Raw genomic sequence first — 21,531 nt, forward strand, 5'->3', positions numbered from 1 at the left:
CTATTACATGATGTAAAAAGCTACAGTTATCTCAAAACACTTAAAAGAGACAAGCCACAAAAAAGATTTTACAAGACAAAATAAGAAAAAAACCATCTAGAATACAACGAATTCTGCCGGGAGCATGAGGAAAAGACCTGACACGCAAGGCCGTTCAGGATACAAGGGAACCTCCAGGTTGGCCCCGGCCTCTACCCCACCCAGTATCCTCCACCCTTTTCTGCTGTTGTTCTTGTTCGCCCTACTGCAGATTTTTGTGTTGCCTGCCGAGAGTTCTCCTGCTCCTCTTTCACTGAATAAAGACCAACTTAAAACCCTAATTAATGTATCTCCTGGGCGCTGGTACTTTATGAAGGGGCCAGGGATGAAGGAAATGCTTCAATTCAAACCCTTTTGCTGGCATCCTGGCTTGTTTGATAAATGTGTGCTCCCATTGCAAAAAATGCTCATGATTGTTCTAAACATCCTAAGCACAGTACGCTAACAAAAGAAACTATTAAGCATAGGTCCCTCTGCAGGTGAGAAAAGCTCCACAAATAATAGCCACAAAATGTGCCTAATAGAAAATACTTTATTATTATTTATTTTATTTTATTTTTTATTATTATTATTATTTTTTTTTTCCAGTGGGTTTTGTCATACATTGATATGAATCAGCCATGGATTTACATGTATTCCCAATCCCGATCCCCCCTCCCACCTCCCTCTCCACCCGATTCCTCTGGGTCTTCCCAGTGCACCAGGCCGGAGCACTTGTCTCGTGCATCCCACCTGGGCTGGTGATCTGTTTCACCATAGATAGTATACATGCTGTTCTTTTGAAATATCCCACCCTCACATTCTCCCACAAAGTTCAAAAGTCTGTTCTGTACATCTGTGTCTCTTTTTCTGTTCTGCATATAGGGTTATCGTTATCACCTTTCTAAATTCCATATACATGTGTCAGTATGCTGTAATGTTCTTTATCTTTCTGGCTTACTTCACTCTGTATAAGGGGCTCCAGCTTCATCCATCTCATTAGGACTGGTTCAAATGAATTCTTTTTAATGGCTGAGTAATATTCCATGGTGTATATGTACCACAGCTTCCTTATCCATTCATCTGCTGATGGGCATCTAGGTTGCTTCCATGTCCTGGCTATTATAAACAGTGCTGCGATGAACATTGGGGTGCACGTGTCTCTTTCAGATCTGGTTTCCTCAGTGTGTATGCCCAGAAGTGGGATTGCTGGGTCATATGGCAGTTCTATTTTCAGTTTTTTAAGAAATCTCCACACTGTTTTCCATAGCGGTTGTATTAGTTTCAAATCAAAAAATGGGCCAAAGAACTAAACAGACATTTCTCCAAAGAAGACATACAGATGGCTAATAAACACATGAAAAGATGCTCAACATCACTCATTATTAGAGAAATGCAAATCAAAACCACAATGAGGTACCATTACACGCCAGTCAGGATGGCTGCTATCCAAAAGTCTACAAGCAATAAATGCTGGAGAGGGTGTGGAGAAAAGGGAACCCTCTTACACTGTTGGTGGGAATGCAAACTAGAAAATACTTTAGATAGAGATTAGCTGGTGACTTCTTGCAGGTAGTTAACTTTTAGACTAAGAGCCTGTTTTGTGCTATATCTGCTGTTTTTGCAATCCTTCGCGTTTCTGTTCTGTAAAAATGTAATCCTATCTAGTTCCCATGGAGATGACGCCTATTAGAATGAAAAAGATTAATCACAAGAAAAACAGGGTCAGCTACTGAAGTTGCTTAAGTCACACCAGGTGCAAGCTATAAAATGTTAACAGGTCTGAAGGCCAAATGATAAGACTCTTGTGAACGAAAAGTATATGGGTGACATCCTGTTTCTGTTGGAGGTCAAGTTGCTGTAATGTTTTGAGCTGACCTGTGTGTAAGCAATATGCACTTCCCCCAAAAAAGATGTTGTTAAGGGTATAAAGGGGCCGTGCAAAAATAAACTTCAGACTCAGCCCCCAAGCTATGTCTCACTGTGTCTCTCTCTCGCCGATGCCGTTCATCCTGAGGGTACCCCTGGATCCTGCTGGGGCAAGGACCCTGGCAGAATTCCAACAAAAATATTCAATAGATAAAATGAAGAAAAGATTGAAAACACTTCACAAAAGAGAAAAAGCACAATACAATACAATACACACACCAGATCGGTTATGATGAAATAGTCTGACAGTACTGAATGTTAGCAGCCGAGCAATTTGAGAAAGGTTGAGCAATGGATATGAATTTCCAGATTGGTGGCAGATTAAATTGGTACAACTTCTTTGGAAAACTCTTAGGAATTACTTTAGAAATCTGAAGATGTATTTGCCCTACTATTCAATAATTCAAAACTAGAATGTCTCCTAGGTAAACATGTGCTTTTGGGCACTAAATATACAACACTGTTCTTAGCAGCATTCCTTGTCATAGCTTCAAACAGCAACCCCCCCCCCCCCCCAAATACTCATTGAGAATAATTAATAAATAATGTCAGCACATTCAAACAACTGAATAACATGGAGCAAACAAAGCCAGAAGACCAGACCTCTAGCATAGGATTTATTGGAGGATATCAATAGCAGGTTTGGAAGTCCCCTGTTGCTTATTTCATTTGTAGTCAACATACAGGAATGAGAGGGGCCCTGATTCTTGTATGAATATGACTGCCAACAAGGGAGGATATTGCTTCACAAAGGAAGAGGCTGTAAAACCACAGAATGGCTAGCTTGACAAGGGTTGTGATCCAATGGCTGCATGACATGGCAGAAGTGTGGCTTCTAGCCTATTCCACCATTTCATCATATATCAGTTAGGAGTCAGGCACTCATCAGACTAACCATTTACCACCACACACTCAAACTGAGGAAACACAATCTTTGGGTCAATATCAAGCCTGCCTACCAGTGGGCCAAACCATGATCTAACATTCCTTCTATCTTACACATAAGAAATCCACTTGTACTTGTCCTCTCAGGAACAACATGGGGGATCTTCTGTGATTTTACTGTTCATTTTTAATTGTTTCTTTTCCCTCATAAGCCAACATTAAGAGTCATCGGTTATTTATCAATCTTGATCCCTTGATGTAAAAGCCAAAATCACATAGATTATAGGAGATAGCAGCTCACTTAGCTCTCCTACAGTTAGCTCCTCATCTGGAGGTGGGGATGGAGAGTGTGATGGTTAACACAATAACTGTGTCACCTTGACGGGGCCTCAGTCAAGTTGGGAAGCTCAGTATCTGGTTAAATGTTATTTCCGTGTAGATCTGTGAGGGTGTTTCAAGAAGAGATCAGCATTTGAATTGATGGACTGGATAAAGTAGATGGTTCTCCTTGCCGTGGGTGGGCATCATCCAATTAACTGAGAGCCTAAAAAGAACAAAAAGGTAGAGGAAGACTGCTCACTGTTTGATTATTCACCGGGACTTTGATCTTCTCCTGGTCTCATTGCTCCTGGTTCTCAGGCATCAGACTTCAACTAGAATCCAGCTCTTTGGCTGCCTAGCCTTCAGACTACACCACTGGGATTCATGGGTCTCCAACTAGTCAATGCAGATCATGGGACTTCTCAGCCTCCATAACTGCTTAAGTCAACACCTTATAATATACAAACATTTGGGCCCTATCCATTTCTTTTAATATTTAAAGTAAAAGTGAAAAGAAGAATGAATACACATTGAAGTACATAGTGATAAAAGAACACCTTATCTTCAACTTAATCTCAAATGATTCTGGAAGAATAAACATATGTCATAATATATTTTTTGTTAGGTTTTCTTAAGTTTGAAATTATTTCAAAATTTAAAATCAGAAAAGAAAGGAAAGGGAAAAGAAAAGGAAGAAAGAAAGGCATACTCCAATTATAATATTTTTATCTCCTTTTTTGAAGGAAATAAAACTCATCCAGCAGAGGCAGTGGCACCTCAGAGTATGACAAGATAGCTAATGGGGCTGACATGACAAGACACAATGCTGGTTAAGGAGCTGGACCATAGTGGGAGGACAAAAACCACAAAGACAGCAGGACAGAGCTAACAGTCCCAACACTAGGCAAACATTTCCATTTGCAGAGGTTTGGCCACACACTGTAAAAACAGGGTACTCTCACAACTGACAGACTATCATCTCAGGCCAACAAACCTATCCAAAATTAACACAGTCTCAGATTTGGAGATCCTTCTCTTTGATCTAAGGATTCAGGCCATCAGAAGATCTTAATTTTTTAGCTCCTTATTCAAGATGGAAAAAGAGGCCAGTTTCTTGAATTACAGCCTTATTCTAAAAGTTGTTACAGTTTATTCCCTGACTTCTGACACTGCTCTCACCCAGCATATGACTCTCAACCTAGAAAACCTCTCAATATTCCACACAAGGACAAGATGTGGACAGCAGCCTAGGGAATTTAGGGAGTCAAAAGCTGCTATGTAGAGAAAACCATTTCACACAAAATTGCATGGGAAACAGCACTGAGTCAAGAGCCTCTGAAAGAGCTGCTAGATGCACATACAAAGTAAAGTGTGGTAGTTTTCCCTCCTATATTAGCATTAGCTATGCCAAAATAATGGTACAGAAAAGAGGGCTATTTAATATTCTTGGCAGACTGCAAAACCCTATGGCATTCCTCAAGATATTTGGCGTTGGCAGATGCAAACTATTACATTTAGAATGGACAGGATGTCCAGAGATAAACTCACACAGCAATGGTCAACTAATGTATGACAAAGGAGACAAGAACGTGCTATGGAGAAAAGATAGACTCTTCAATAAGTGGTGCTGGGAAAACTGGACAGTTACATGTAAAAAAGTAGGATTTCCCCAATGGTTCAGTGGGTAAAGAATCCTCCTGCAATGCAAGAGACACAAGAGACACAGGTTCAATCTCTGGGTCGGGAAGATACCCTACAGAAGGAAATGGCAACCCACTCCAGTATTCTTGCCTGGGAAATCCCATGGACTGTAGGCAGGCTACAGTCCAAAGGGTCACAAGAGTCAGAGATGACTGGGTACACATGCACGCACATGTAGAATAACGAAATGACAACATTCTCTAACATCATACACAACAATAAACTCAAAATGAATTAAAGACCTGAATATAATTCCAGACATAGGAAAACACAGCCAGAAAATGCTTTGACATAAATAACAGCAAGGTATTTTTTGACACACCTTCTAGAGTTATGGAAATAAATATTAAAAAAAAAATATAGTGCCTAATTAAGTGCATTTGCACATCAAAGGAAACCATAAACAAGATGAAAGATAACCCTCAGAATGGGAGAAAATAATTTCAAACAAAGGGACTGACAAAGGATCAATGTCAAAAATATAAAAAATAGTTCAAGCAGTTCAATATCAAGAAAATAAACAACCCAATCAAAAAATGGGTGAAAGACCTAAATAGACATTTCTTCAAAGAAGACATACAGATAGCCAGCAAGTATATTAAAAGATGCTCAGCATCACTAATTATTAGAGAAATGCAAATCAAAACTACAATGAGGTGTCACCTCATACTGGTCAGAATGATCATCATAAAAATCTACAAACAATAAATGCTGAAGAGGGTGTGGAGAAAAGGGAACTCCCATGCACTGTTGGTACGAGTTTAAACTGATGCAGTCACTATGGAAAACAGTATTGACGTTCCTTAAAAAGCTAAAACTAGAACTACCATGTGACCCAGCAACCCCACTACAGGGCATAAACCTCCAAAAAAGCATAATTCAAAAAGATATGTACCCCAAAATTCATAGCAGTACTATTCTAAATATTCTAGGTAGTGCTGTTTCCAGGATATGGAAGCAATCTAAATGTCCATTAACAGAGGAATGGATATGGAAGCAATCTAAATGTCCATTAACAGAGGAATGGATATGGAAGATGTGGTACATACACATACATAATGGAACATTACTCATCCACAAAAAGTAATGAAAATGGGTCATCTGTAGAGAAGTGGATGGACCTAGAGTGTCAATACAGCGTGAAGGTCAGAAACTGAAAAACAAATACTGTATATTAACGAATATATGTGGAATCTAGAAAAATGACATGGATGAACTTATTTGCAAAGCAGAAATAGAGACACAGATGTGGAGAACAAATATATGGATACCAAGGGGGAAGGGAGTGGTGGGAGAAGTTGGGAGATTGGGATTGACACATATACACTATTGATGTATAAAATAGATAACTATTGAGAACATATTATACAACAGGGAACTCTACTTAAGGCACTGTGTTGATCTGAACGGGAAGGAAGTCCAAAAGAAAGGGGTTGTATGAATATGTATGGTTGATTCATTATGCTGTACAGTAGAAAATAATGCAACACTGTCAAGCAACTACACTCCAATAAAAATTAATTTAAAAGGCTTCAAATCAGGTATTATATATATGTTCAAAGAATTAAAGCATAACAATAATGAATCAACAAATATAGATTCTCATTATTTAAAAAAAAACACAACAAGGAAAATACTGGAGTCGAAGCACAGCATAGTAAATGAAAATCTCACTTGTGAGGCTAAATGAAAGATTCAACCTGGGAGGAGAAAGAATTAGTAAATTTGAAGAAAGACCCATAGATATTGCCAAATATAAGCAGCACAGAGGGAAAAAGGATTGAAGAAAAAAGTAACAGCATCAAAGAACTGTTGTTGTTCAGTCGCTCAGTCATGTCTGACTTTTTGTATCCCATGGACTGCAGCACACCAGGCTTTCTTGTCCTTCACCATCTCCTGGAGCTTGTTCAAAATCATGTCCATTGAGTAGGTGATACCATCCAACCTTCTCCTCCTTGGGCATCCCCTTCTCCTCCTGCTGTCAATCTTTCAAAGCATCAGGGTCTTTTTCCATGAGTCAGCTCTTCGTATCAGGTGGGCCAAAGTATGGGAGCTTCAGCTTCAGTCCTTCCAATGAATATTCAGAGCTGACTTCCTTTAGGATTGACTGGTTTGATATCCTTGCTGTCCAAGGGACTCTCAATAGTCTTCCCCAACATCACAGTTCAAAAGCATTCACATCCATACATGACTACTGGAAAAACCACAGCTTTGACTAGATGGACCTTTGTTGGCAAAGTGATATCTCTGCTTTTTTTTTTTTTCCTGGAACCCAAGAAAACAAAGTCTGTCACACGTTTCCATTTTTTCTCCATCTATTTGCCATGAAGTGATGGGACCAGATGCCATGATCTTTGTTTTCTGAATGTTGCGTTTTAAGCCATCTTTTTCATTCTCCTCTTTCACTTCTATCAAGAGGCTCTTTATTTAGTTCCTCTTTGCTTTCTGCCATTAGGGTGGTGTCATCTACATTATCTGAGGTTATTGATATTTCTCCCAGCAATCTTGATTCCAGCTTGAACTTTATCCAGCCTTGCATTTTGCATGATATACTCCCTTCCTCAGTGATCAATGCAAAGAAATAGAGGAAAACAATGGGATGGGAAAGACTAGAGATCTCTTCAAGAAAATTAGAGATACCAAGGGAAATTTTCATGCAAAGATGGGTACAATAAAGGACAGAAATGCTGTGGACCTAACAGAAGCAGAAGATATTAAGAAAAGGTGGCAAGAATACACAGAAGAACTATACAAAAAAGATCTTCACGACCCAGATAATCATGATAGTGTCATCACTCAACTAGAGTCAAAATCCTGGAATGTTGAAGTCAAGTGAGCCTTAGGAAACATCACTGTCAAAAAAGCTAGTGGAGGTGATGGAATTCCAGTTGAGCTATTTCAAATCCTGAAAGATGATGCTGTGAAAGTGCTACACTCAATATGCTAGCAAATTTGGAAAACCCAGCAGTGGCCACAGGACTGGAAAAGGTCAGTTTTCATTCCAATCCCAAAGAAAGGCAAAGCCAAAGAATGCTCAAACTACCGCACAATTGCCCTCATCTCACACGCTAGCAAAGTAATACAATTCTCCAAGCCAGGTTTCAACAGTATGTGAACCGTGAACTTCCAGGTGCTCAAGTTGGATTTAGAAAAGGCAGAGGAACCAGAGATCAAATTGCCAACATCCGTTGGATCATCAAAAAAGCAAGAGAGTTCCAGAAAAACATCTACTTCTATTTTATTGACTATGCCAAAGCCTTTGACTGTGTGGATCACAACAAACTGCAAAATTTGGCCCCCAAAATGGCCAAAGCAGGCAGCTTTTATAGTTTTATTTTAGAGAAAGAGGCAATAAGTTGTGATGAATTGACAGGACATAAAAACTTAGGTTTGGGGGGCTCACTTAGTAAAGAATCTGAACAGAGTTTGGATTTGGCGCAGTAAGTTAAAGAAGTGACAAGATTTGTATAAATAGGCCTCTCACCTGAATTCTCTGTCTCTGACAATCAGGGCATCCTTTCACCCCTAGATGCAGGGAGTGCATCTTTCACCTGAGAGATTTATTTCCTGCTTTCATGGAGTCAGAAAGAGGGTTACAGTATTCCTCTTGCACTGGCCATTTTTTAAGTAACTTTAATTTCAAGTAATCAATATGCCATTGTGTTATATTTGTGGGCAGTTCTCCCTGAGCTCCAACACTGTATATCTGATAAGGGATTACTACTGGAAATACATGGAGAACTCTTACAACTCAATATCGAACCCTCAAATTACCTGATTTTAAAAAAATGGGCAAAAGACCTGAATAAACATTTTTCCAAAGAAGATACACTAATGACCAAGAGGTACATGAGAAGATGCTCAACATCACTAGTCATTAGAGGAATACAAATTAAAACCACAATGAGATATTATTACCACATGCATGTTAGAATGACCATCAAAAAAAGGCAAGAGAAAACAAATGCTGGCATGCATGCAGAGGAAAGAAGAAAAACAAGTCAGGTAACTTTTGAATATAGTACTGACTATATATGGATCAGTGAGACATATTTTAAGGGAAACTAAAAGAAATTTTGAATTTTAATAGCAGGGTTTTTTTTTTTTCTTTTTGGTAGTAATAGTACTGGTAAAGTGACTCTTGAACTACTGTATATTGTAACATTAAGCAAATAGTACAAATGTATTAAAAGTTTTCAAGAACCAGATTTCCTTAAGGGAAAAAGGGGAAATGCAAATATGAAATGGGAAAGGGAGAAGACTTTGTGGTTTAGGATCAGAATTCCAAGTGTCACTATGAACTCACAATTAAAACAAACAAACATATTTCCTAACTGTCCATATTTCCTAACTGCCAAATAACAGTGACAATCCCATGGACTATGCCCATGGGGTCGCAGAGTCAGACACGACTTAGCAACTTTCCCTTTCACTTTCTTAGGTCTCAGTTAGCCACACGCCTAGTTCAAACTAGAGCTATCCATGGTGATCATTCCTTTCCTGTAAAAGGCCCTCCATCTAAATTCTTTGGGTAGCTAACAGGAAAGGTCAACACTTCTTTATGAGTCTTTTGGATTTTTATTGTTTTCAGCTCAAAATAATCTACGTGTCAAAGAGACATTTTGTTCTCCTATACATACACATACAGATTGTTAGGTTTCACATTTGAGACTCTGATATAGTAAGTGCAGGATACAGAGCTTTGGGAAAATACTTCAGGGATATTTTGAAGCTAGTGATGTGAGGTCCACACTGTAGACAGTTTCCCAAAACTGGCTGATAGATAACCTGAGGAGGTGTTTTATGGTTGTTGTCTATTAAGTGCCTAGATTAGTAAACTGCAGTCAACTGTACCATGTGAGACTCTGCAGAATGATACCCAGGATTTCTGTTTTTAAAACTCCAAAACAGCAAAGTAACAGCAAACAATCTCTCAATCCCAATTAGAGTCGATTTCAGAATCAATAATATGTGACATTATATGCTCAGTGAACTTCTTTGTAGTTTCCTGTCAAATAAAGTGTGGTATGGTTTATTCGAGTAAAGTTACAAATCCCAAGAAGTCACCCTATATTGTATTTTCAAGAACAAAAGACAGGTAAGCTTTTGTTTTAACCACTAACTCCAACTTCAGCTCCACTGCTACCATATGGATTTTTTATTAGTGGTAGTACTACTGCAATTCCCTTGTTCTTTATAAATCAAACAGATAGGCATAAAGGAAGCTACACTTGCAAGGTATATACAATTTGAGTAGACATTGTGTGAAGAAAAAAAAAGTGCCTTTTCTTCTCTTTATAAGCAGAATGAAACATTGAGACAGGAAACAAAAGAGTAACTTACAGGTTGGAAGCATCTGGAGAGACAAGCATTCTATTTTTCCAAGTAAGAGTTTCTGTAATGTGTGTGAGTATGTATGCTCAGTTGGGAAAAAAAGAAAAGAACATATGTATGTGAAAAAAGTGAAAGTGTTAGTCGCTCAGTGGTGTCTGACCCTGCGACCCCATGCATTGTAGCCCACCAGTTCTCCTCTGTCCATGGAATTTTCCAGGCAAGAATACTGGAGTGGGTTGCCATATTCTACTCCAGGGAATCTTCCTGACCCACGGATCAAACCTGCATCTCTTGCATCTCCTGCACTGGTAGGCAGGTTCTTTACCGCTGCGCCACCTGGGAAGCTGGAGCTTTATAACAGGGAAGAACAAATCTCCCTATTAGATCTGCTTCTTTTACTTTAACCTTTGTACCTTATTGCTTTTGTTACAAGTTAAGAATGTTGCCTAGTCTGAAATATACAGAATAGCCCACATTAAAGGCTGTGACCCTAAAGGTTTACTATTTGCCCATTCATATAGAGAGAAAAAGCTGCAGAACAGAGCATAACATCTGTCTTGGAGGTTATAGTAACATCATGACCTGAGCTACATGGACTTCTGTAGGAACAAAAGATTCTGACACCAAGAAGATTACAACCAACCATTCTCTTTTAATATAAAAGAAGCTGGAATTCTAACTCACGTAGGATGATTCTCTGGGACAGTAGTGCACCATTTTGTGGCCTGCTGGCTTTCTTAATAATGTCACGATTCTCTGTCCCAACAAAGATTTGTCTCTAGATTTACTGGCCTGCTGTGTGCAAGCAGTATGAGTTTGGACTTGATAACATTTTCACAGCTATTTCACAGGTAAGAGGACAGCTAGGTGACAGTTCTTCATAGATGATCTACAACACCACTGCCTGGGGGCTTGTTAAAAATGAAGGTGTTGCAGCACTGCGAGTGGCAGGGCTAGTAGGAAAAACAGCAAGTACTTCAGGGGAGTACAGGGTGATAAACCTAAGGCTGGGGATATACGACACAGGAATGAGAATTTAAATTGAGCACATATGACACAAGATGTTAAAGGTCAACTGACTGAATTCAGATGTTATTTAGGTGGCAATACTGAGGTTTGAAAAACTTGAAATTCAATCATCCTAGTGGTATAAGTGTTACCTCATGGTATTCATGCATATGTCTATAATGAGCAATGATGTTGAACATTTTTTCATTTGCTTATGAACTATCTGTATATCTTCTTGGAGAAATATCTATTTAGATTCTTTGTCCATTTGTGACTGGATTACCTTTGTAGCATTAAGTTTTAAGAGTTCTTTATACATTCTGGATTCAAGAGCCTTATGAGATATCTAATCTACAAATATAGCAGTTTATTTCAAGGTAAGAAATGTGTCTGATAACAAATGAATAAATCACCTAGAGAAGTAACCTGCAGTTAATTATAACGTGGTTAAGGTTGGTGAGGTTTATTTTTGGGAAGAGAATTAGACAAAAAAAAGTCCATGGCAATGATTAAGATTCCAGAATAAATCACCAGTATCAGAATATAGGCATAAGGGCTGGGGGTATTTTCTTTCTGAGTCCTACACTACACAAATTGTCTCACTGTTGAAACTAGAGCTCTTGTCAATTTGTAGATTTCAGAGACATGTTTTATTTTTAAAAATTTATTTATATTTAAACAAACTTTTTAGAAAAGTTTCAGATTTATGAAAAAGTTGCAAAGAAAATATGAGTTCCAATATTTCCCTCACCCAGTTTCCTCTAATGTTATGATCTTATATTACTGTGGCACGTTTTTCACAATTAGTAAGCCAATACTGATACCTTAATATTAACCAAAGTCCATTTTCTCTTTTTCCAGTTTTTTGTAAGTTTAAGGTATACAGCATAATGATTTGACTTACACGCATCATGAAATGATTATCACACTAAATTTAGAGACTAGAAAATTTAACACAGGATATAGGAAGTGATTGTTTCTACACATATTGTTGCAATTTGAAAATCTTAAATAACAATTCCCAAGGCCATTTCTTCCCTCATGAAATAGTTTGTTTTCTCAGTTCTAAAGAAAAATAGTGGTCTTTTGAGGCAGTTTATTTCTGGCTTCCCTCTTTGGATGATGCCATTGAGTCTGACCTCTAGTTTTATGAGAGGATTTGATGAAGACATCTGAAGCCAGAAAAACCTTTCACAGGCACTGAGAAGTGATGAAGAATATCTCTTTCACAAAGCAGTACCAGTTTAACATAAGCTTTAGAGAATGTCTAAGCCAGGAGAATTATGTTGTTATTATCCCACTTTAAGGTTGCTCAGATTTGACTCAAACTATTTACTCAGGTGGCTAAAACATTTTTGTTAACTCTAGAATAAAGCTGAGAAAGTATACTTACAGAATGTATCTTAGTCTCATGCTTGACAATGAATCTCTGAGGAATCATTTCAATGAAAAAATATTCCCACAGACACATTATAGGACTGAGGAATATCGGAAGAGAAGGCATGACATAGGCTATGGACAATCTGCAACAATACAGATTTCAGAAGTCACATACTCATCAACTTTGAGATGGTCCATCTTTGTACACATTGCCTTCTGCAATTCAACAACCTATATGGATTTCTGCAAACGGATATTCAACTAAGAGAAGAACTGGCTTGGCTGAAAATGCTATCATCTATGTTTCTGGCCACAGACTCACAGTATCTGCTATATTCTTGTGCTCTTTTATTCATATGTACAGGCAAAGCCATCTTTTAACTTCTGGCTGCAGTCACCATCTGCAGTGATTTTGGAGCCCAAGAGAATAGATGTTTCCGCATCTACCTGCCACGAAGTAATGGGACTAGATGCTATGATCTTCCTATTTTGAATGTTGAGTTTTAAGTCAGCTTTTTCACTCTCCTCTTTCACTTTCATCAAGAGGTTCTTTAGTTCCTCTTTGCTTTCTGCCATAATGGTGGTGTCATCTGCATTTCTGAGGTGACTGATATTTCTCCCGGCAATCTTGATTCCAGCTTGAGCTTCATCCAGCCTGGCATTTTGCATGATGTGCTCTGCATATAAGTTAAATAAGCAGAGTGACAATATACAGCCTTGATAGACTCCTTTCCCGATTTGGAACCAGTACATTTTCCCATGTCCGGTTCTAACTACTGCTTCTTGACCTGCATACAGATTTCTCAGGAGGCAGATAGGTGGTCTGGTATTCCCATCTCTTGAAGAATTTTCCACAGTTTGTTGTGATCCACACAGTCAAAGCTTTGGGGTAGTCTATAAAGCAGATGTCTTTCTGGAACTCTCTTTCTTTTTCTATGATTCAGTGGATATTGGCAATTTGATCTCTGGTTACTCTGCCTTTTCTAAATCCAAATTGAACATATGGAAGTTCTTAGTTCACGTGCCATTGGAGCCTTGCTTGCATAACTTTGAGCATTACTTTGGTAGTATGTGAGATAAATGCAATTGTGCAGTAGTTTGCACAGTCTTTGGCGTTGCTCTTCTTTGGGACTGGAATGAAAACTGATCTTTTCCAGTCCTGTGGGCACGGTGAGTTTGCCAAATTTTCTGGCATACTGAATGCAGCACTTTAACAGCATCATCTTTTAGGATCTGAAATAGCTCAACTGGAATTCCATCACCTCCATAGCTTTGTTCACAGTGATGCTTCCTAAGGCCCACTTGACTTCGCATTCTAGAATGTCTGGCTGTAGGTGAGAGAGCACACCATCACTGCTTTCTGATTTATGAAGACCTTTTTTGTATATTCTGCATATTGCCACCTTTTTAAAATATTTTCTGCTTCTGTTAGGTCTATACTGTTTCTGTCCTTTATTTTGCCCATCTTTGCATACAGTGTTTCCTTGGTATCATTAATTTTCTTGAAGAGATCTCTAGTCCTTCCCATTCTATTGTTTTCCTCTCTTTCTTTGCATTGATCACTCAGGAAGGCTTTCTTATCTCTCCGTCCTATCCTTTGGAACTCTGCATTCAAATGGGTTTATCTTTCCTTTTCTCTTTTGCCTTTCACTTTTCTTTTCTCAGCTGTTTGTAAGGCCTCCTCAGACAGCCATTTTGCCTTTTTGCATTTCTTTTTCTTGGGGATGTTTTTGTTCACTGCCTCCTGTACAATGTCACGAACCTCTGTCCATAGTTCTTCAGGCACTCTGTCTATCAGATCTAATCCCGTGAATCTATTTCTCACTTCCACTGTATAATGTAAGGGATTTGATTTAGATCATACCTGAATGGTCTAGTGGTTTTCCCTACTTTCTTCAATTTAAGTTTGAATGTTGCAAAAAGGAGTTCATGATCTGAGCCATAGTCAGCTCCTGGTCTTGTATTTGCTGACTATAGAGCAGCTCCATCTTCAGCTGCAAAGAATATAATTAATCTGATGTTGTTATTGACCATCTGGTGATGTCCACCTGCAGAGTCATTCCTTGTGTTGTTGGACATAGTCTAGGTTGGACCAGTTCATCTTTCAAGTTATTTTCAGCCTTATTCATCTGTAATTTGCCTTTGAACATTAAAAATACCATACTAAGTAAGTATGTTGTTAATAACTTTTGCATTAAAGAGATGCTTTTACATTCCCAGAATCTATAAAGATTGAACAGTCAGATGGGTAAGTTTTATATTTTTATTACCATGTTTTCTCTTTGGGGTGAGACCAGGCTTACGTGGTTCAGTCTTCAAAAAGCATGCTTAATTTGACTAAATGTAGAATAAATGCTGAAAGTCTCTTTGTATTTGCATGTATATCCACACACACACAACTTTTTCCACAATATATACACAAGGGGTGCTTCTATAAAGGAAGAGAAACATTTTTCAAGACTCTCTTAACTGTTTAAATGTGGAAACCTTGGTTTATGTGGTTAATATACACTTTAAGTAACAGTTTGTGTAAACTTTCCTGCTCTTAACTTCAAAACCATTCACCAGAAAGGGAATATTTATTTTAGAATCACAACAATTTCTACTAACATGTGACAGTCAGAATATATTCATTTAAAAATAAGTAAAAAGAAAAGACTAAAGCATTAAAGTGCTAAGTCCCCAAATTTCAGAATACAAGTTAAAAATAGAAAATGATGCCCAAAATTCACCTCGTTCCTTTTGGTATATACATTTTTTTTCCTTCTCTTATTTTTTTTGATTGATTAAAAATAAATGACTTTGATGGAGACTTTTATACAACATGAAAGACATAAAGAAGAAAAATTCCAGCTCAGGTAAGATGCAGGTAGAAATCTCATTATTTTCATGAACATGTTCAGTGTCTTATGCAATTTGATGGTGTTGGGATGGTGGACAGGTGCCAAGCAACTATGACTTCGCAGACCAGTGTCTAAGATTTGGAACTATATCTTCACAACAATATGGATGTATATGTATGAGTTAAAAGATGCTATTGTAGTTTAGGAGAGAAATGGCACTGCCTTAAAGGCAATGGACCTATTTTATACCTCTACATTTTCCCATAGTCTACACTGTGACACAGAAAACAGTTCTCCCAGCAGACTTCCAAAGAGCTGGAATGTTTGACATACATTCCTCTGTTGTCTTTCCCTCCCAAAGTAAATATTTGCATTTATTGGCAAACTAATTATTCTTCTGTTTTAAAAATCTATCTTCCCCACTATCCCATGTACTCATGTGCTGTGCATGCTAAATTGCTTCAACTGTGTTTGACTCTTTGCGACCCTATGGGCTGTAGGCTGCCAGGCTCCTCTGTCCATGAAATTTTCCAGGCAAGAATACTGGAGTGGGTTGTCATTCCTTCTCCAGGGGATCTTCCCAACCCAGGGATCAAACCCATGTCTCTTATATATCCTGCCTTGGTGGGTGGGTTCTTTACCACTAGCGCCACCTGGGAAGCCCAAGAATTGGTAGGGAGCAGAACAAGATAAAAATGCAGGCCTCTGATGAAAAAGCTGGAAAAACGTTTTTCTTTTTTCCACGTCTCTCTCTCTCAACTGTCATGGAATTTTAAATTTGTTATTAAGTATTACATTTGCTCAGGTATGGGGAAAGTTGTGGTACATATGCAGACTTTCAAAGTGTCCAGGGTCCTGTTTCATGACACAGTGGTGCAAAAACCTCAGCCCTTCCTGTGCCAGCATCTGGGGTCCCTCTTGGGGCAGCAGTCACTGGGCACAGGTGGAGGAGCACGTGGCCAAGACCAGTCACATGATGGTAGAGAGAGGCAGAAGGAGGCGGGACTGGGTGTGAGCTGAAATTCCAAGTCTTTGACATGTGCTATATTATCCATGGAACTTCATTTACAAACACTGATAAAATTTATTAAGAATTTCAACACAGTGACTACCTAGCATTAAACAATATGATTTATTATGATTGCACTGGTTGTATGCTGATGGAGTTGATACTGACTATATTTCATCTTTCACTAACATGACCAATGATAATTTGAGCAACTATGCTTTCACTGAAAAGCATGGATTACCATTTTCTTATTTTTTCCCTCAGAAGTAAGCTATCCATGTAGTTATTAAGTAAATGAGCAACCCACTCCCAGATTCTCATTTGGAAGCCCTGATTCCTGGGATCATTCCTGGTCTAATTAATTACTGTTATCAGCAGAAAAACAGACCCTCCACTCAAAAGTGGTGATTAAATAAATTCAAAGACAAGACTATTTACAAAATTTGGGGGCAGAGTTAAAGAAAAATAACAAGGATACCTTGGTAAGCACCCTGGAGTTAAGTGGAGTGTAAAACAGCACTGCTTTTAAGTCTGAAGGGACAAAGCCAGGGAGCTGTTTTCAAAGAGAGAAATCTTGTGGAACCACCAGACAGAAGTTGCAGCCTTCAACAGTCGAACTCATCCTCCATCAACCACACACCAGGAAGGAGGAAGTTGGTGGATAACTGTCCCCACCTCTCTTCCCTTCATGCACTGATCTCCTCCTGGTGCCTCCCATTTACCAACCAAAGTATTCCAAGCTGCAGAGCTCATGAGGATCACACTTCTAGGGCACAGAACAACATCAAGTAGGTTGTAGAACAGAAGTAAGGGAGCAAACAGAATATACAGTGCAAGTCAGTTTTCACTCATGTGCCTACTGATGTATACCCAGAAGTGCCCTACACAACTAGCAGTCCCCCCAAACACAATTCTATGGAATAAGTGTGCTGAAATTTCGGATTTAGATAGTCAAGTCAACCAACCCTCGATATATCCATTCTGAAAATTAAAGTTTAAGAATATGTAACTGGAAACTATTCGGCTCACCCACAAGTTCACATGTATCATCATGGAGTTGATCTAAAGGGTGAACACACTTTGGAATCATTTGTCAGGGCAAGTTTTTTGTTCTTTCTTTCTTATAGTAATACTAGTAATAGGCAAATTAGGCACTAAATTGAATTTATTCACAGAAATTTTTATGGTAGCAATTTGAAATGGATTGTCAAACACAGTCTACAGACTTTCATATCATTCCAGCCTATTTTCATAAATATTTGCAATATAACATAAGATAAAACATAAGAGGTCTGGAGGATAAAACACCTTGTAGCAAAAATATTTTATGTAATACAAATTGTGATTTCTTAGTAGGACAATTAATCATACTCAAAGACAATCTAAAGAACAACTGTATATTTTAATAACATGAATGTATCTCAATTAATTTATATTTACTCAATAATCACACTGTATACAAACACTGTTCTTGTCTGTCCTGAAGTGCAGGCAAAGTGTTACATATTTCTGATTAAAAGTTGATTTACTTACTTGCAAATTATTTAGAAAAATAATCACCTCTTTGTCAGTCATAATTCCTTTTCAAAGTAACAGAAGCCACCTTAATTAATTCAAATGGAAAAGCAATTTACCCAAAAACAACCTTACAAAATCTCAGGGAACAGGGAAGAGCAAAGTATAAGATTCAGAGGTCATTCATCTAAAGAAAACACTAAAACCACACCGCTGAAACTGAACCATGAACATCAGAACCCTAGCCACTCCACCTCAAACGCTTTATGTTAACGCTTTACGTCACCAACATCACTAGAAAAAACTAATTTCTTCATGCATCTACTTCTTCAGATAGCTTTCTTCTGAATCAAGGTCATACACTGGTACCTCTGACTAGTAAACTTAGGTTTTTGTTCTAGATGTAAGAAAGGCTGAGAAACTGATGTTCTGGCTCCTTTCTAAAGGGTAGGGATAGCACACAAAAGAATTGTGGCAAATACTCCAAACATTGGAAAGTCATTTAAAAACGTCTTCTGCATGATGAAATACCTTGAGCTAGATTGACTTTCCATTATGGAAAAACAAAAAATGGATCCTATGTGTGAAATAATTACTACAAGCATTAAATAATACACTTCTCAATAACCCACACGCAGGTCAAGGAGGATAGCAAAGAAAAATTATAAAAAATTTTATAAATTATAATTATAAAAAATTATAAAATATTATAAACTGAATGAAAATGAAAAAAAGAACCAAAATTTGCATTCATAATCAATACAGTTCTTACACAGATATTTATATGTTTAAATGCTTATATCAAATACAAGGAAAAGTCTAAAATCAATGATTGAGACTTCTACCTCTGAAAAAGTTAGGAAAACAAAAAGTAAGACTAAGGTAAACAGAAAAAAATAAGAAAGAGAAAGATCATTAAAATAAGAAATAAATACAGAGAAAAATCATTAAAACTGAAAGCAGTTTTTCTAAAATGATCTACAAAATTAAAAAGAAAACACTCAGGTTGTACTGATTAAAGTAAATAGAAAAGAGAGAAGACAAAATTACCAAATAACAGGAATTAAAGAAGAGTCATCAGCACAAGTGCTACATAACTTAATAACATCAAATAAATATATGCAAATAAATTTGACATCTTATGTGAATTACAAAAATTCCTTGAAAGCACACATTTAAAACTTGATGCTAGAGGACGTAATACATCTTAATAGCCCTATATCACTTTAATATATTTGCAATTTAAAACCTTTCCACAAAGAACATTCTGGTTTTAGAAAGCATCATTGGTCAAATCCATCAGACATTTAAGGAAGAAAAAATAGCAATCCTTCATTAAGTCTTTTAGAAAAACAACAAGGAAGGAACATATCCAAACTCATTTTATGGGGCAAGCATTATGGTACCCAAACCAGACAAAGATATTTCAAGGGAAAAAAAAAAAACAACTAAATACTGATATCCACCACTAATTTACACAAAAACAGACTTAACAAAAGACTTAGCAAATAAAATACAGCAATATAAAAAATAATAATACATTAGGACTGCTGTAGTTTTAGCAGAACTAAAACAGCAGTTTGCCAATTTAAAAATGCATCAGTGCAACTGATCACACTAAAATAATAAAGGAGAAAAAAATATGATCATATCAATAAACATTATCTTAATACATGTTGAAAGCATTTAATGAAATCCAGTATCCATTCATAACAAAAAATTCTCATAAAACAAGAACCAGAGAGAAATTTCTAAATCTGTTCAGGGCAAGCATCAAAATCACATATAATTTCATGCTTAATGGTGAGTGCTTTAGCCCTATGATCAGAAATAAAACAAAACATCCACTCATCAGCTCTATTTAACACTGTAAGGAAAGTGACGGCCAATGGGGGAAACTAAGTGCCAAGGGTTTGGAGGGAAACAGGGATGAATAGGTGGAACACAGGGGTTTTTAGGAGAGCAGAACTATTCTGTATCCTAATGGTGGATACATACCATGATATTCATTAAAACTGTAGGAAACACAATGCACGTGAATTGTAACAAATCTATCACACTGATGTAGATGTGAGTAACAGCATGTAGGTGTGTGAAATTAAAGGCCATGTGGGAACTTTCTGTTCAATTTTTGGGTGTACCTAGGAGAAGGCAATGGCATCCCATTCCAGTACTCTTGCCTGGAAAATCCCATAGACGGAAGAGCCTGGTAGGCTGCAGTCCATGGGGTCGCGAAGAGTCGGACACGACTGAGCGACCTCACTTTCATGCACTGGAGAAGGAAATGGCAACCCACTCCAGTGTTCTTGCCTGGAGAATCCCAGGGACGGGGAAGCCTGGTGGGCTGCCGTCTATGTGGTCACACAGAGTCAGACATGACTGAAGTGACTTAGCAGCAGCAGCAAAACCAATTAAAAAAATAACATCTACTAATATGCAATTAAATAAAATATAAGTATATGCATATATATAAATGTAAAAATGGTGAATCTAGTGAAGAGTAGAGGGTATTCATATTACTCCACTTTAGAATGAGTTGTGAGAAATAGTAAGGAGTATAGGAAGAAGTCTACAAAATATTTAAGAATATATAAAAAAATTTAAATATGTTAAAAAGGTGTGTATTATCTTGGAAACATCTAGTCCTGTGATATCCCTCCCTAAACTCATCACCAGCTTCCCACTCTTCCTAGGATAAAGACAAAACGGCTTAACACAGTGTCTGAGGCCCAATGTGATCTTGGCACCTGCCTCCTCTTCCTCACTTCTGTCCACTGCCTGGCTTCCCACCATGACCATCATCTCTGCTCTTTGGGGTTCAACCATACGAAAATGCTACCCAACACACTGGAAGCAATGACTCCTTCAAAGTTCTCTCTCCCCTCAGACTTAGCTCGTGCTGCTGCTTCAGGCTGGCTAACCCGGACTGGAAAGGGATTTTTCTCCTGGTCTCTTCCGGTCTGTTCCCCTATGTCTCCTACAGGAAACTTTCCCCATCCCCTAAATTCAGGAACTTCCTTCCTTAGCATCTAGTGCTTAGTCCCATGGTGTACTCTAACAGTTTGCACGCCTGTGTTCTCCAGTGTCTGTAAACCTGAGGACAGGAACTATCTTTATTCCTCAACCTCAAGTACTGGATCTGGCCCACAATGATTATATATTCAATAAATGGGCTGTTTGTGAAATTAAAAAGTTGGTAAACAATCCAGAAGATCTATTGGCATGCATCAAATAACCCCAACACCAGGAAATACCTTTTTCTCTGAATTCCTCTGGTTCTGAGCGTCCGAAGATCTCAGGAGACAGAGCGTAATTCCCAGGAACCCTCCGCATGTCACGTGCCACTTGGACTACGGTCACGCGACACGGACTTCATTTCCCAGCATGCCTCGAGACACGGCGACTGAACCGCCCATGCGAGCCGGGCCCTGAGTGAGCAGCGAGACTGCCAAGGCTGAGCGGCCGCTTATGCTAATAGGTCCGGGGCCGAGAGGGCTCAGGAACCATTTATTCATCTCTTCGAGAGGGCCACTTCATTCGCGTGAAGTTGGAGCGGAACTGAACCATGAGGTGTGAGAGTGACTCAAG

At 38.2% G+C, this 21,531-nt stretch overlaps 1 protein-coding gene across 1 annotated transcript in view; it reads right to left on the bottom strand.

Annotated features, from left to right (window-relative positions):
- The window catches only part of GDPD4 (glycerophosphodiester phosphodiesterase domain containing 4), a 156,458-nt gene extending 135,182 nt beyond the window's left edge, over positions 1-21,276 (bottom strand). Inside the window, exon 1 of the mRNA XM_061149099.1 lies at positions 21,198-21,276. Coding sequence (XP_061005082.1) covers positions 21,198-21,276 — 79 coding nt within the window. The remainder of the gene's footprint in view (positions 1-21,197) is intronic.
- Between the last annotated feature and the right edge of the window lie 255 nt (positions 21,277-21,531).

Source organism: Dama dama, chromosome 1 (genome assembly GCF_033118175.1).
Source record: "Dama dama isolate Ldn47 chromosome 1, ASM3311817v1, whole genome shotgun sequence".
Lineage (NCBI taxonomy): Eukaryota > Metazoa > Chordata > Mammalia > Artiodactyla > Cervidae > Dama > Dama dama.